This window comes from Manduca sexta, chromosome 22 (assembly GCF_014839805.1).
Source record: "Manduca sexta isolate Smith_Timp_Sample1 chromosome 22, JHU_Msex_v1.0, whole genome shotgun sequence".
Lineage (NCBI taxonomy): Eukaryota > Metazoa > Arthropoda > Insecta > Lepidoptera > Sphingidae > Manduca > Manduca sexta.
Genome location: NC_051136.1, coordinates 7,012,155 through 7,028,246, shown reverse-complemented (window position 1 = coordinate 7,028,246; position 16,092 = coordinate 7,012,155). Strand labels below are relative to the sequence as shown.

The window sequence follows — 16,092 nt, the reverse complement described above, 5'->3', positions numbered from 1 at the left end:
GTACTCGAATATAAGTTCAGAACAATTGGAAGATCATTAGATTGGTAAGGATGTGTAATATAATATAGATTATGTTTGTTACTATTCAATATAGTATCCAAAGATTCGTTTTATAGCAGATTAAATATAATAAGAGATTCTTTCTTCTTATAAAAATACATTGCCTAGTGAAATTACAAGTTACCTGGATTAAATATAATATCATAAGCTCCGCGAAATATCGTCAATGCTAAAACGTCGTAATAACGAAAAATGTAATTGGATTTAAAATTCACCAAGCTCAAAGAAAATAAGAGAAACATTTCTTAAAACATTCCCTTGGGAAGCGGAACTTGAAGGCTAGTCCTTAATTTTATTTAAGGTGACACGGGAAATGTATCTTTTAGGTAAAATTAAAAGAGGCCAGTGAGGTCTCGTCCCTGTTAATTTTGTCGGATTAATTAGATGTTTTATGAGATAGAAGCGAGGTGTTTATTGCTGCGGGCGCAGATGGTCGACTAAATGGTTCCAGAGGAATACGGCGAGGAAATGACAGAGTAATATTACTTAGACGTGGGGCTTGTACATACTGCGCTATTTGATCGATGGTTTTTTTTTTCAAAGCATGGCTAAGGTAACACCTGTGTCATCTGATCACCACTCATCATAACCGTATGGTTGTTCACTGACCTGGCCTTATGTGCATCTGGGTATTTAAACATCAGATATATATGTCGATATATAGATGTAGATTATATACCTATATGTCGATAATGCGTGTACAAATTAAGCATAATATAATAAAATTCTATATGGGCTACAGAAAAGGGAACAGAGAAACCATTTTCGTAAAGAAAAATACGTTTTAGTATCGTACTTGTAAAATAAATACTAATATTTTGAACAAAACATTATATAACAGCTTAATATACTTACTAAGAATAAAGCCTTTTTATAGATAGGCATGATCATACATAAATTCATACTTTTATTATATTTATCTTCACATACTCTGGTTGTTTTATTAGGCCTAACATTAAAACACTTTAAAATAAAACTTAAATTGAACAAATAGCAATGATCGCTCATCTGTGGAATTCGCGCTATTTTACTTTTTGTTCAAACCGCAAACCGCTGCGCTGAGTGCAATCCCGCTGAATGGGATTTTGTACCACTGCGGCGCGACGCACTCGCTGACAATGCGCCTTCTACAAATTAATTATGTATTACGATAACTCTATTATACACATTTTCATCATATTATGTGAACAAGTAAAACACTAGTTTGTTACCATAAGTATAAGAATGATATTGAAAGAGAAACTAATGCAATATTATTTACGACCCCACTACAGTAACAATTGCAACCGCCATTTCAACGGCTATTGTTCTTTCTATTATTTTATTACAAACTCGAATAATAATACCGCTCAATGTATTTAATTGGACCACTGGTAGATACAGGCTTCTATAAGCATTGTAAACTTTTTGGCCGTACATATTTAGTACCTGGGAAAAACCTCGCAGAAAATAAAGACTGCATGCAGCGTTTTTTCACAAAGCTTCCGTGGGCACGACGTTATGAACGTTTCAAGTTAAATTAAAGAAGGTAAATTGCTGCCGCAGCTATTATGACACTAATTAACGGTCTGAAGTCGTTTTCTGTGTACACTGTAGTTCTATAATTCATTACGAATAATATAATGAATGATACTGTCGACATGCCATTGGCCAAGTTGATAGCAGTACCACAGAATATATGTACAGTATTACCACGGGGTGAAAGAGTTTTTTCGTGTACTCCACAATTAGTATGTTGAATGAAAGTGAAACGAATAATTAATGATTAATATAAGTAAGCCTCTTGTATGATAATAAGTAACCGGCCATAAATAATAGCAACATCAACCAAACGTTCAATTACGAAGTAATGCGTGACATTATACAGCACTTATCATTTTGAGACAAAATTTATTATATAAAATTTTATATTTTAGAATCTATATAGCAATCGCCATGTAACAAAGAATCAAACCATTAAAACAAACATCTGTAATAACAAAAGAACCTGACGCTTCACAATCGTTATGAGCTACCACTACTTATACGTACTAACGCCACAAAATTTTAGTGTTCGTACGGAAGATAATATAATGATCACAGTTCAACGTCACGCCAACCAATAGATTCCCTTCTCTAGCAATAAACTTAATAAAAAAGTTATAGACCGTAAACTCGTCACAGGCCGTCAAATCAGGTTAAACGAGCACATAAGATCATTCAAGTGGAGTCTGAGATTACAACCTGAACACGTCTCTTCTACAAATGCATGTTACGATGAGCTGAATTTACGCAAAAGTTTTAGTGCGGACGTGCGGTGATCATTATAGAGGTATAGGATACTGCATCACCAGGCAAGCCAAGTATTAATAATTATGCTCGACATCAGCGAGTGGGAGTCACTTGATATTTCGAAATTCGTGTAGCCCGTCAGCTCAATACCACACAACGGGCGCACTTGATTGGCGGTACAATTTAATTTTCAATCACGATAGGGGACGTTCCAGAGGACGTAGCCCGCTATTCACTTTGATTGAAGCTTACTTCGGCACCACTTTGCTAATGAAATATTCGATACCTTTATCAGTTTTTGACGTACTATGTAACTGATTACGGCTCTTTCAGCAAATTAATAACTATTATATTAACTTTATTAAAGCACCGCCGACTTATTGAAGGTAGTTAATGAACATTAAAACGATGACCTAAATTGTGTTTATTCAAATTTGTGCAAATAAGATAGTTTTAAGTTCATAAATGTCTGAATAGGTTTTCTGACCTGAAATAATTTATCTGTTCTACATTATTAACGTGCTCATATTATTTATTTATAAAAAACAAAAAATATTCCGGTCCTTTATTATTTGTGCTACAGTTTTTTACTTGATATAAACATGTTAAAAATTTAAAATTAAAACTTAAGTATTGAAACTGTGACAACTTGTAAATAAAATACTGAAAATTTTAAATTAAGTAAGATAAGAAATTTGATATTAAGCTCTGCCATATTTATGGAAGAGAAATAGATCTACATTTACCTGGGTAAATACATGTAATACTATCTTGTCCACTATAATGAATCCGACAAGAGTGGTTGTTACAATAGTGTGAGATTTCGGAGCCCTAAGTTCAACATTATTTAAACAAAATTTGGAAATAAATTGTGTGATATATTATTAAAGCTTATGTGTTTATATTTGCGAGCTCGAAAACGGGGCAATAAAGCATTTGCCTCATATAAACGGTATATAAATGAAACTATATTACAGTATGCCAATGGTTTTTGCGCATGGTATATAAGCTGATAGGAGTCCCAATAAGATTGATTTAACTTATAACTTAGTTCCTACTTTTGAGTTTAATATATTATAAGGAAAAGAAGGACCTGTTTACTTAAAAATAACAGTATTTTATAAACTTCTTTATAAAGACTTCTTTAAAGTAAGGCCATGCTGGAAATTATGCTTAGACTATTCCTATTATTTCCTTTTATGAAAACGGATGTCGCGCCGCGATGCTGCCGCTCGTGACCGCGGCGCGGCGTTCCGAACTATTCGATAGCTTGGCGAGGTGCGTCTCGCCACATCGTACCTGTTGCAGAATGACGCGCGCCAGACGTGACCGGAATGTTAACTGGCTCCTTTCTGCTCACCGGGATGTCTTTTGTCCACCTCGGACGTTGAAGCCACGTAGTTATTACGTATCAGTTACCGCCAATTATGTAAGGGTTATTTAAAATGTGTAGAACTGAGATTAATATTGATTACCTACTGCTGTTGAGAATGAAAGCTGCTATCGGTGTCGTAATTCATAAAACTTTTTCTGTTAATATTTTTTATTAATAAATGGGTAGGTACTAAAACGATGTAATATTTAATAGCAAAAATAATTTAAAGAAAAATGTATAGTTGTATGTATATAGGTAGGTAGAAAAAACGTATTTTTAAATAGGTGAATAGGTATATTATTATTTGTATGAAATGACGCTATAATGCTTATTCATGATTAAAATGTATTACATTTTAATATAGAGTCTATAAATACAATATTTACGCGACAGCTTGAGCCAAGACTAGAAATACAGAGAAATGTTACTGTTAGTAATAGGTATTTGTTCCTTGTATTTCAAATGTTATTGACTTCGGTTGCAAGTAAACTCCCAGCCGACTAATGGAGTAATAAAATAAACCGACCTGTTGTTTACTCTGAAGGCTATTTTAGATTTCCTTTTAATCTTTATGGCGTGTCGCCTTCGAGCCAGGGCGGCGGTGCCCGCGAGCAGTGGGCCTTCGGTTTCCAAGTCACTAAACACTTCCTCGACGCTGGAGCATATTTCGTATTGGTGGCAGAGGGAGGCAGGCGAGGCCACGTGCTTGGAGGTGCTGGCGGAGCTTGCGCCCCTCCCCCAGGACAGCATGGAGTTCCGCAGCGACCTGAGCGTCTCCGTTTTACAGGCCCTCGCGCGCCGTCGCCATGCAACAACATATCGCCGCGCCGACACTCCAACGCACTTCGCTCACACAAACCACCTACACTGTACACCATCAACCTCAATGATTTGCTGCTTTACATGCTACAGTCACACTTTACGTTGCTATCACTTGCTTTTACACTGTTTCCAACCACGAAAAGCACGTGGTCTAATTTACGCAAAGAATGTAAAGTAAGCAGGTAGCGTGCGCGCGCATACTTCTCCCGGTATCATTATCACTTACAAACACTGTTATCTCTCGCGCATACATTAGCGGTGAATGCTCGTGAATGCGGGTTTTGTACTGATATCATCTGATCTAGAGTCTGTTTAGCTCACGGTCTTATCTAACGAGTCATAATTTTAATTTTTAATCAAGACTTCTCTTGCAGGCTGTGAAGAAAATTACTGAAAATTTATTTGTTTTAACTGATTTAACTAGTAAAAATTATAGTAGATGCTCTACTGGAATGGTGTTTTTTATCGTTTGCTGGTAGACAGGCAGAATAGTTCTAATAATGGAACATCTATTTGAAAGTCGAGTAATGTGTGCTTGTCTTAACGCTCATACATTCCTAACACTCAATTCTATAATCAGACATTCGCGACAATTCTGAGCAGCTTTTTATAATTTGGTCCCGTTATATTAGTAAAAAATAAGATGTCCGAGTAACGTAGTTCAAGCGTTCTTCATTAATAAAACAGATTATCAAGACAGAAGTCAATAAATATAAAATAGTTGTTATTGTATTTACTAACGTGTGAGTAATAACAGGAAAAATACTTAATACAATATGGTTAATTTCATACATGTGAAACTGCCGCCGTTAATATCTACATGTTGTTTGCTTCTGTACTTAATAGGATTATAAAATAATATTACATTAGTTCATTAAAGGTTTTACATTTACAGTGAATTTATATCATATTGTAACAAATAATAAAATATGAATAAAATATTTTTTTGTGCATTGATTCACGACCTGTATCATTATACTGTTAACGTTACCTACTCTACTTCTCCTTGAATTACTGAGACATCTTTATTTATTCGTTGAATACCTATTCACAAAACAACAATTCCTACAGTTTGAATCACAGCGCAGAGCCTTGTTCACAATACATTATGACATCCTAAAACAGTAACACAATTCCTATTGAAATGTATTTAAATACGATTTTGCGTAACGTCATATTATATTAATGAGAAAAGGTTATAACATTCACTTTAAGATAGAAATTATGAACTTCACTTGTAAATTAAGAGCGTATCGTATCACAACACTCGCGTCGGCGCATGATTTAATATTACGAGGATATTCACACCCGATTTTATAGACTGGACGTGTACGATTCGGGAAACATGCGCGTGGACTAACCGAGCTGAGTACAAAGCGTACGCGACGCGACGTTGAACCACCACCACTAAGGCGATGCCCAGATGACGGATTTTATTCGGTCGCCTAACTGCATCTTACAACAGCTGACTTTGGCCCATGAGGTACCAATAACTGCTACGTAAGTAGCCGGTGCCTGTAGGCGGCAGACTAAACGCCGCGCCGGCTGTTGAAAGCACTCTGTTTTCATTCCTTTCTTTTATCCGTTTCGACGACTCGTGTCGATGGACGTAAACCCGACTTGCGCCGATTTTTGCAGAACCGGTTCTTTGTGGGTCACTGCGGTGATACGTAGGGTATTTATAATTGTTCCAGTTCGTCTGACTATAGTCGGGAATTAAAAACGGTCGTGTGCATTGCGCCTTAGTCGTCATCGTCACCACAACGTCGTGCCGAAATAGAAATGCTGCGCCACGCTCGCCTGCTCAGACCCCGCACTTGTTCGTGCGTAACCTTGACGGAAGTGACCCGGCCACGTGCCCACCACGTTAATCAAAAACTATGAATATCCACAAACCTAGATACTTTAAACCGGAATTTTTAAGACAAAAGACTATATATTTTGGAAATAATTGTTAAATATTGTTTATTTATTTCGTTGTGTTCGTAAATTTATCTTACATAAATTTATACTAAGCAAATGCCGCAGCAGTAGTGGTAAAATATGAATTGTACGAATTACCTATTCGAATAATACTTATATATGTATAAGAACTTGAAAGTAATAACCTAAAATTATAAAAACCCATATAAATACAATTTTAAATGATTTATAATATTTAAAACAAATTCTAAGTTGCATCACTATTACTATCAACATTATTCCCGTCGACAGAATTGGCTTTTTTTAATATAAAAGTCATAGCTGTCATGTACATGACGCATCGTATGGGTAGTGATATTGCATGACGTAGGTACGAACAGTCGATATTGGCGCCGTTTAACCAACGATAAAATATTATGTCACAAGAACTCGCTGAGGCAGACCCGATGCACGGAATTTATTAAATTTTAATACAACGCCAAAAAAATTATTTACTATTGCTTTTAGTTCAATCAGTTGCTACAAAAGTTTGAGGTGAATCACCTACGTACAATTCAGCGCAATCTATTTTTGTTAAAGACGTGACAGATGGCTAATCTATCAGTGTATTGGATACAAATAAAACACGCGCAGGAATCAAGAGTAATCATGCCCACGAGCGCGTAGTAAATACCGCTTCATATCTAGTATTACGTCATCTAGTAGAGTTTTAGTTGTTTGTCTAACTCTACATAACAACCAACTTTTATTCCTAGCGTCATGTTCATAAAGATTTAATCGTAGCTTGAAGTCGCATACGTAACTTCCATTTTAGTTTAAATTAAGTTTCTCAATATGAAATGGAAACTTAATCCTAAATACACATCATTCTAATTCTTATTTTGCAATACTAAAATAAAGTGTTTTTCTTATATTCAAGCTCGAAATTAATTATACTAATTAATTTCGAGTGTGATTGCAAAGTATACATGTTAAAAAGAAAATAAATTGTGTAAGAACACTTCTAAAGTATTAAAATCGATTTCATTCAATACTTTGATATAACCTAGGTATAATGATATTGAGATCGCACTCTCTATATTATTGTCTAAAGAGGGTAATATGGAACTCCTAAACCTATAATAAAAATTATTTTCCCGATAAAACAACATAGGAAATATTTCATTTATCTTTTATTCTAAGAAATGACTTGCGCCGATGAAGTAACCAAGTATTATACTCGACGTACAGTTATTTCCCTACTTAGAGTACATCACATAGCTATTGCTGAGAGATATTATGACACGAATGCGCGTTATAGTACTATCAGCCCGAAAATGCCATAACGAACATTCATGAAAGCTTGGAGCTTGTGTAGCCATTGAAGTATAAAAATGGCTATTGAACTTTATTAGACATCGGAGTCCGTAAATAAGATGATAATATCGCCGAAATCTTTGTTATTTTTCGGTCGTATTAAAATATGAATTTAATATTCCATATGTAATTCTATAAAACGTAGATGCTAAATTTACATAAATGTATTCCTGTTTGTATTTTTAGTTGAATGGATTTTAGTTTGACAATACGATTATAAATATTGTGATACTGAAAACGACGGCTTTATAACTAATTTCGGCCACTAATGTTTGTTGATGCTGTTAATAAACATGCATAACGCTACGCATAATATGTTTGACGTTTGATGGGATTTCCATGATACTTTTGGAGAGTTCTACGATCTAAAGACAACATAATTTGATTGTGTCCACTGTGAAATTCTTATTAGGAGTTAAAGTTACACAACATTCATATATGAAGGAATTGTTCCTCTTAATAAGTTCTAAAAAATATATTTTAAAACGAAGTCGCCCGTCCCATCTGTCTGGCTGTCTGAACGCGATAAACTCAAAATACTAAACGGATTTCGATAAAATTTGGTATGGAGGTAGTTTGAGACATAATACTACTTTCTATCCCGAACAAATATATAGGGAGACTTTTACCCAGCATAACTCTATCACGCGGGTGAAGCCACGAGCAAAAGCTAGTCAGTTATAAACTAATGGTTTAAATTTGTAATGAAGAAAAGTTGTATAACAAACTTTTAACGTAAAAAAGTAACTATATGCGTATGTAAGGTAACATTATTATAAGACATAAATGTTTTTGTATACTTAATAAATTTTGATAATCGTTGTGTGTGTACTTAGTATATGTAACGTATTGTCAGTATAATGAGTGCAGTCTAATAAAGAGTCTTAAACCATCAACACGTCTCAACATATTATACTTATCCTCCATAACATGGTGACCCTGCTAGTCGCGTCGGCGCAGCCCCACGCTAATCTGCGACGTGACATGCAATTATTTTAAATATTAGGGAAGAAAAAGGTATATTTAAATGAAAATAACAGATGGTAAAAAATAAATAAAAATAATAAGAAGGTATTACCTAAGAGTTAAAATAAATATTTTTAGGAAATAGATATAATTTAAAATGAACATACAAAAATAAAACTATTTAAGGAAGAAAATACGTAGGATGAAAGGAAAACGAAGATAGAAAATTATGTTAATTATTGAAGAAAATAAATACTTAGAAAGAACGAAAGGTGTAGGTACTGTTTTCTATATATCACAATATTTTTTGGCTATGAGATTTTATGACTTTCCATTTTTAACGTCGCGATTCAACGAATTAATTGACTTTTACAAATAAATTCTGTAGGTCATGGCCAATTGCCTGTACTTGCTTCAGCATCAACTGTTACTTTCTTGCGCTTGAGTCCAGAAGGTCGATATGTGATATAATATTATTTGTCATAGGTATTCGTGAACGAGAGTTGCTTATAATGACTGATCTATCAAGTGCGTTTAGTGCTTATTGTTTAACTTTATAAGTCCACCAACTTATTTTAATGGGCAAGTTAATGTATATTATTCCAGTTAATGCATGAGTTTATTTTATGACTTACTAGGTTTTGCTCGCGTTTCATGCTTTACCTGTTATAAAAATATTGTACTACGCCCAGCCATCTATTAAAAAACAGATAAAAGAATTCAATTGCTTCCCACAGAAGGAAGTTACCGAGATAAATAGTAGGCTATGTTCTAATCCAAGACATGTTAACCCATGTCCCAAAATTCATCCCTATCCGTTTGTTACTACGTTTATTTGTAACAATCATACAAATATTTCAACAAAGTTTCGCATTCATATTATTAGTAAGAAGTAAGATTTTTGCTCATAAACAGAATGCTAAATAATTAAAACATTGAGGTAGGATAAATTTATTTGCATAAAACTAAATTAAATTTAAAATAAGTTACCTACTTAGTCGCTTTAAATTAAACTGTTTTAATGTTGATTTTGTCGTTGTATTGTAAACGGGTCCCATAGACAATAGACTTTCTTCCCCCTTCATCTCTATTCTTTGGTTGAAACTGCTGTCCAAATGCCGTCCCGGGGATTTAAACATTTACGGAATTTAAATAGTGTAACACAGTTTACAAAATCTACAAAACATTCACATTTTCCTTAGAGATAATATTAATGCAGTGTAAAAGTCATGCATACTTTAAATTAGTGAATTATTGTTTCATTGGCGATGTTCAAACATGACGAAATAAAATTAAAGAATCGTTCAATAGGGCTTTTTACATGAAGTTTTTTTAATAATGTATCTAACTTTCCTGGTCGCTCAATAAACGTTATTTACATAAAATATGAGTCATAAATCATAAAAGTAAAACAAAGCAATAAAAATATAAGCACCTGTTGCTTATTGAACTTCAAAAATTACGCTTACTCATGAAGTATACCATATGAAGTAATTTGTCACACGGTATCTATGTCAGCAACCTGTTTGGATTTTGTATTGTCAACATATAAACAAAGAGCCATTCTTTCCATAAATTATTATGTACAGTGTAATCACTCACACCGTGAGTGACGTTTGCGCGACAATTTTTAGGAAAAAACATTGAATATAAAGACAAATTTTTTTATAGAAAGAACACCTATTTTACTGCAAATATTGTTATTGCTTAGTAAAACAAAACAAGTGTAACTTTCACAGCTTAATTCCAGCATCTATTACAAAATAGTCTAAAGTGCTGGTAAACTCACATAGTTTAAGGTTTTAACAAACGCATAAATCAACGCGGATCTTCCTTATCTCTGCTTTATCTAAGTAAATGTTACTTTACTTTAGTAGCGGCCATTAGACCATTACTCAGGCGATTTCGTAGACAGATTTCAAGGGAACCTTTCACTAACTTGGCCGATGGTCCTTTTATAACACGCGAAACTTCGAGAAAAGTAACTTTTACGTTTTCGTTAACAACTTACTTTAGCGGTTCAAAATGGACGATGGATTTAATTTACGATCTGTGGTTTTTTGTTCTCGCGGTATAAATTGTGCTGTAAATTGCAAGGCTTTGTTATAAATTTCCATGACATACTTTTATTTAGAGGTTTTTAATGCTTTTTCATATTTCATGACGTAACCGAAATGCCTTCAGAAATATCACTCATCTAGGATGGATAAGCGGCACAATGCAAGCAATGTCGTTTTTCTGTTTAAAGAGCGTTTTACTCCCATTCATTTAATGCGTCTCGGAGACAAAATCATTATGGCGCTATGCAACTCTCTAAAATTCTAACTTCCGAATGATATCGCGGCTGTTTATCTGCACTTTTACACTGCACTTTAGTCCAGAAACTAGCTCATATCGCCGTTCAATTGAATATAAAAGAAGATTCGATTCGAGTCTCGTTTAGGAGGAAATAAAAACAACCAATTGTTTCAGTGCAAAACCTACATTTGCTGCAATTTCGGTCTATGTCATTTATTGTTGGAATACTAAGAGTTTAAAGTAAAAATAACAACATTCATTTAAGGGCACATAATTTAGAAGTTTTTCTCTCGGAATCGATCAGACAGATGCCTTAGAAACACAAGAGAAGGTTGTCAGCATCTCGAACCAAATTGTTCCCTACAGCGTTGTTTTAACAAGAACTGTGCCGACTTTACACCCTTGCTGTTAAAACGACTGGCTCTATTAGGGTAACCACGCTTGTAATGTATTTGTGACATCGTTAGTTTGTTGTTATTTGGTAAAATTTTATACTTCGTAGCAGAATTTGCACATAGTGACAAAAAATACTTTTCTCAGTATTGTAACATTTTATTAGGCTGTGTTTATTATTTATGTATAAGAACTTACGAATGAAGAGGATATAATTATTTTTAAAAAACCTTAATCCAAACGCTTTTGGCCTCACTAAGATTTATACACGGTGGCACCGTCGGCTTAACCTTGCATATAACGATATATTCTTCTATTCCTCAGTTACCTTTGGTGGCGGATTATTGCTTTTATTAGACTATCTCCACGTTGTTCCAAAGTGTAGTATAAATATTCTAAATCATTTTTTATATAGTATGTTGACTCGAAATTGTTTCTTTATTATTTTATTAAAGACAGTGTGTACAGATGTCTTAATAAACATACGACATCGAATTAAACCTGGCTGTAGGATTTTATCGCGGTTTTTTTATTATAATTTTCTAACGATGCAACGATTCGAAGACTGCAGTCTTGATGGTCACGGGGTGGACTAAGGGCGATCAAAAAGTCAACGTTACAATGTCTACCTACATGTTATAATTAGATACATATATATAAAACCGCGACAGATCTGAAAACTAGTTTTATTTCGATGATTAACTTTCTGGTGAATATAAGAAATAAAAATGCCACAGTTGCGTGTATGGTCACCTTTATCGACGTAAGAAAACAGCCCGAGCAAGTCGAAAAGAATGTCGTAAAAGTCCCATTACAAAATAAGGCGAAATAGATTTCAGTTTACTTTGTCCTGTGTCAACAGTGGAGAGTTGAGACATTAGATTATATTTTATCAGTGTTGCAACGATGTACGCGATTTTCGCTATACGTATAACATCTGAAATTCTACTAACTTACAAAATTAAAGTAAACATTCACAATGTTATGGAACTAACTCATAACACACACATTAAAATTCTAAGCTCCTTAGCAGTTGTAGCTACTTGTTAGTGTTAGTAAATTCCACATAAAGTAGTAATCAACAATAATGTTATGTTACTAAACAATGTGTTGTTTTTTAATAAATTAAATTGATCTTTGATGTCATACGGTCAGTGCGGTAAAACAAATACCTATATAAAAAGTTACTATTTACTAGGTTTAATAAACATTAACACAATCATTTTAGAAAATAAATTCATAAGTACAATAAATGATTAAGATACCCATACATTTATGTGAACAGACACCTCCATCAACCACGCTTCGATGCTATCAATAAATTGTCAGTCAATGTCCATAATATCATAAAGTCGACACTGCTTTTCATTATTCTGAGGTCGACACTTTACTACTATAATGTCAGATTATAATACCCAGCATGGCGGCAGAGCAAAGCAGTTTTTCTTCGTGCTTGTTGTGAATGTTTTCAACTTCGGATTGATATTTACCCGCTCAAGGTTTCCATAGTCGTTTATTACATGGTTTACAATAATTATGTGCCAATATTTTGACCTGCCCTACTATGGGGTAGTGTTATTCATGTGGTATAAAGATATTGTGGTACCTTTGTTCACGTCAGACCTTAAATGGAACAGTCTTGTCGGCGTTATTATTTATTCTGTAACAGCGCCCAGACCCTACGCATTAGTACGTGGCCAAAGGTAAGGTAAATAAAATATAATCTCTCCTAAAAAAAAAGTTTCTTTGAACTATTACTGGGAAAGCTTTATTACAACACAACCAGCCATGAAGATATATCCATGATTTTCAGCTTCAATATTTGTGAAATGATCAACAATAGTATTAATTTTGAAATATCGATATATAAAGGCGATGCCTTTGAATTCCTGCGCAATTTCGCTACTTCATATTGTATTAGTAAAGGTTCGAAACGCCGGAATCTGCCTTTGAGCTCGTAGCTCTCAAAATCTAATTCAAATTTTATTCTGGTTTCAACGTCAAAGTCGCTCTTAACTCTTTCGAAGCTATAAAAACGAGCAGCAGAAAAGCATTAAAGACTAAAACCAATTTAGTGTGAATAAAATTCGACTGTGTAGGTACTTTCCACATGTCTTTAATTTTTGGGGAAGACCCTAAACACCAAAGATCCACGGTCCTTGGGCAGTCGGGTAACATGAAACATGAATTAAACAAACACAATACCACCGGGGTGATATTTGAATACTCAATAGGTTTAAGCGCGGTTTCAAAATAAAACTCACCGTCATCATATTTTGTATTGTTAAAATGCTTTAGACGGTAGCTAAGTAGATGAACTCTTTTGAACGGTGGTCAAAAGAACAGTTGCTTGTAATAATGTTACGGAGAATAATATATAATATCAGCTATCATCATATGACATCGGCTACGCCACGAAGGCTCTCAATAATACATACTGTGTGTCTGTCTTGTGTGTGCTAAACATTGCAAAAACATTTGACTAGGATCTAAATGCCAACCTCGCATTCTACCAAACGCTAATGCTCTTGGGCGACGCGGCGCACGAAAATTCTCACGCGAAGTGTGTTTACACTTTGAAACGATAATTACCTGTCCATACTGTGCACAGACAATGTGCAGATATTTGTAAAATTTAACCACGCACGTTAGCAGAAATAGTAATAGTCGACATACATAATATATATAACGCGTCAATCGCTATATCAGTGGGTAAAAATAAATAGCAAACTGCGCGGCGCGGCGGGCGGGCGGCTCGGGCGGGCCGGCTGCGCATCAACACGCGACATTTTCGCGCACCAAGCGCCACGTCTGCCAAATGATAAAGATATTTATAGCCAACAAATATGCGCGTGACCGACCACTTCTGGCTACGAAGTTATTTTCAATACGAACAATAATGAACTTTTCAAAGATAAACACGGAAGAAATTTGGCAGCCCACCTAAATACCAACATAGTTGACATTGTTCAATTATAAAACATATTTTTATTGGAGGTGTTTATGGAATCGCGGAAAGATAAATAGTAGGGCGCTCAGTCACTTTTACGCTTAAATAAAAAAATATAAGATTCTTCTAAATATTTTTTAAACCTCTGCCTTTCGTATCTAGGTAACGATGCAAAATTGACGTGACTTAATATTATTTCTATTTTAGTTGTAATCTATGGTTCGCTGTGCCAAAAATTAGTTACTCGCTATTTTGTTATTATATAATCTATACTTATAATAAATCTGTAGAGAGGTCAATTCTGTATATGAAATACTTATATTTCCAAAATAACTATCAGGGGGTGATTAGGGATCGATACTGATGCCAAAAATGCAATTAGTAAAATTTTTGTCTGTCTGTCTGTCTGTCTGTCTGTATAACCGTTATAGAAACAAAAACTACTCGACGGATTTTAACGAAACTTGGTACAATTATTTGTCATACTCCTGTGCTGGTTATAGTATACTTTTCATCACGCTACAATTAATAGGAGCAGAGCAGTGAAGGGAAATGTTGGGAAAACGGGAGAAGTTACTCCATTTTTTAAGCTTCCTTCGCGTGTGCAACCTTAATGGTTAAAGCTACGCAGAAATCATGTATGACGGAAATGTTCTCCTTAAAATTATGTAAAAAATATCCCACGACAGCATATGTCTATCTTTTATGGTTGACTCACAATAACACGTGTAACTCCGATAGCTTAGCAGTTCGAAGCTTTCTCATTATATTTGTCTACTCTTACGTTTATAACACTCTCAGTCATCCCTAATTAAAAAAGTTAACATTATTAAATATTCCATAAAAAAGAATCATAGAAATCGATATAGAAACACCAAAGTTATACATGAAATACGCTAATAATAAGCCATCACGCGTGAATACTGAATCATGCTATAAGCTTCCTTCGATTTCACCAGGATCCCATCATCAGACCCTGACCGGACAATCGGACCACCTGCATACCACCATACATTAAAAAAACATCCCGACAAATTGAGCACCTCCTCCATTTTTGAAGTCCGAAATCCACGCGGGCGAAGCTGCGAGCGGAAGCTAGTTACAAATAAATAAGCAGATTATAAATATATAATTACAAATACTTCGGCTGTTCTCGCTATTAAAGTTGGAACCTACTTTTCGAAAAACCTAAAATTTCTTATTTTACTATTCAATAATTAAACTCATATAGACACTCCTAACCTGGCTTTCTAAATCAATCTACATTTTAAGTTATACTACTTTACATACTCTACAAAACAAAATATTCAGGAGGACATCTATTAAAAGTAATCAAGACAAACGACCATTTTTATGAAATATCGGGGCTAGCAACTTATTTTTAATTGTATCTGCTCGCGTCCATTATCATCTATTTTAGCATAAAACCTCACACGTAGAGATTTATTATCTAACAAGAAAATACAGATAAATTGGAATATTTTACAAATATTTTTACTTTTAAATTATTTGACGAATTTTGTGCACTTTTTATTAATTCTTATATTATTCCCCATTCCGTCTTAGCAAATGATATAATATATAATATGAAAGTCTAATCAACTACATAAACTATTAATCTGAGATTATAATTAGCCTGTCTACCTAAGCTCGGGAGTCGACTTCAATGTAAAGCCAT

The 16,092-nt window shown here is 34.3% G+C and overlaps 1 protein-coding gene across 8 annotated transcripts in view; it reads right to left on the bottom strand.

The window, feature by feature from the left end:
- Positions 1-16,092, bottom strand: part of LOC115442604 (eye-specific diacylglycerol kinase) — a 130,164-nt gene that overhangs the window by 60,646 nt on the left and 53,426 nt on the right. The window contains exons 1-2 of one of the 8 annotated variants that reach the window (XM_037441638.1): positions 5,764-5,909; positions 4,233-4,918 (exon numbers count right to left, since the gene is read on the bottom strand). The exons of 5 other annotated variants lie outside the window; for them this stretch is intronic. In XM_037441638.1, coding sequence (XP_037297535.1) covers positions 4,233-4,456 — 224 coding nt within the window. In that variant the 5' untranslated portion in view covers positions 4,457-4,918; positions 5,764-5,909. Of the gene's footprint in view, positions 1-4,232; positions 4,919-5,763; positions 5,910-16,092 lie in introns of those variants that run through there. 2 more of the 8 variants (XM_037441639.1, XM_030167681.2) reach the window with 2 other exon arrangements.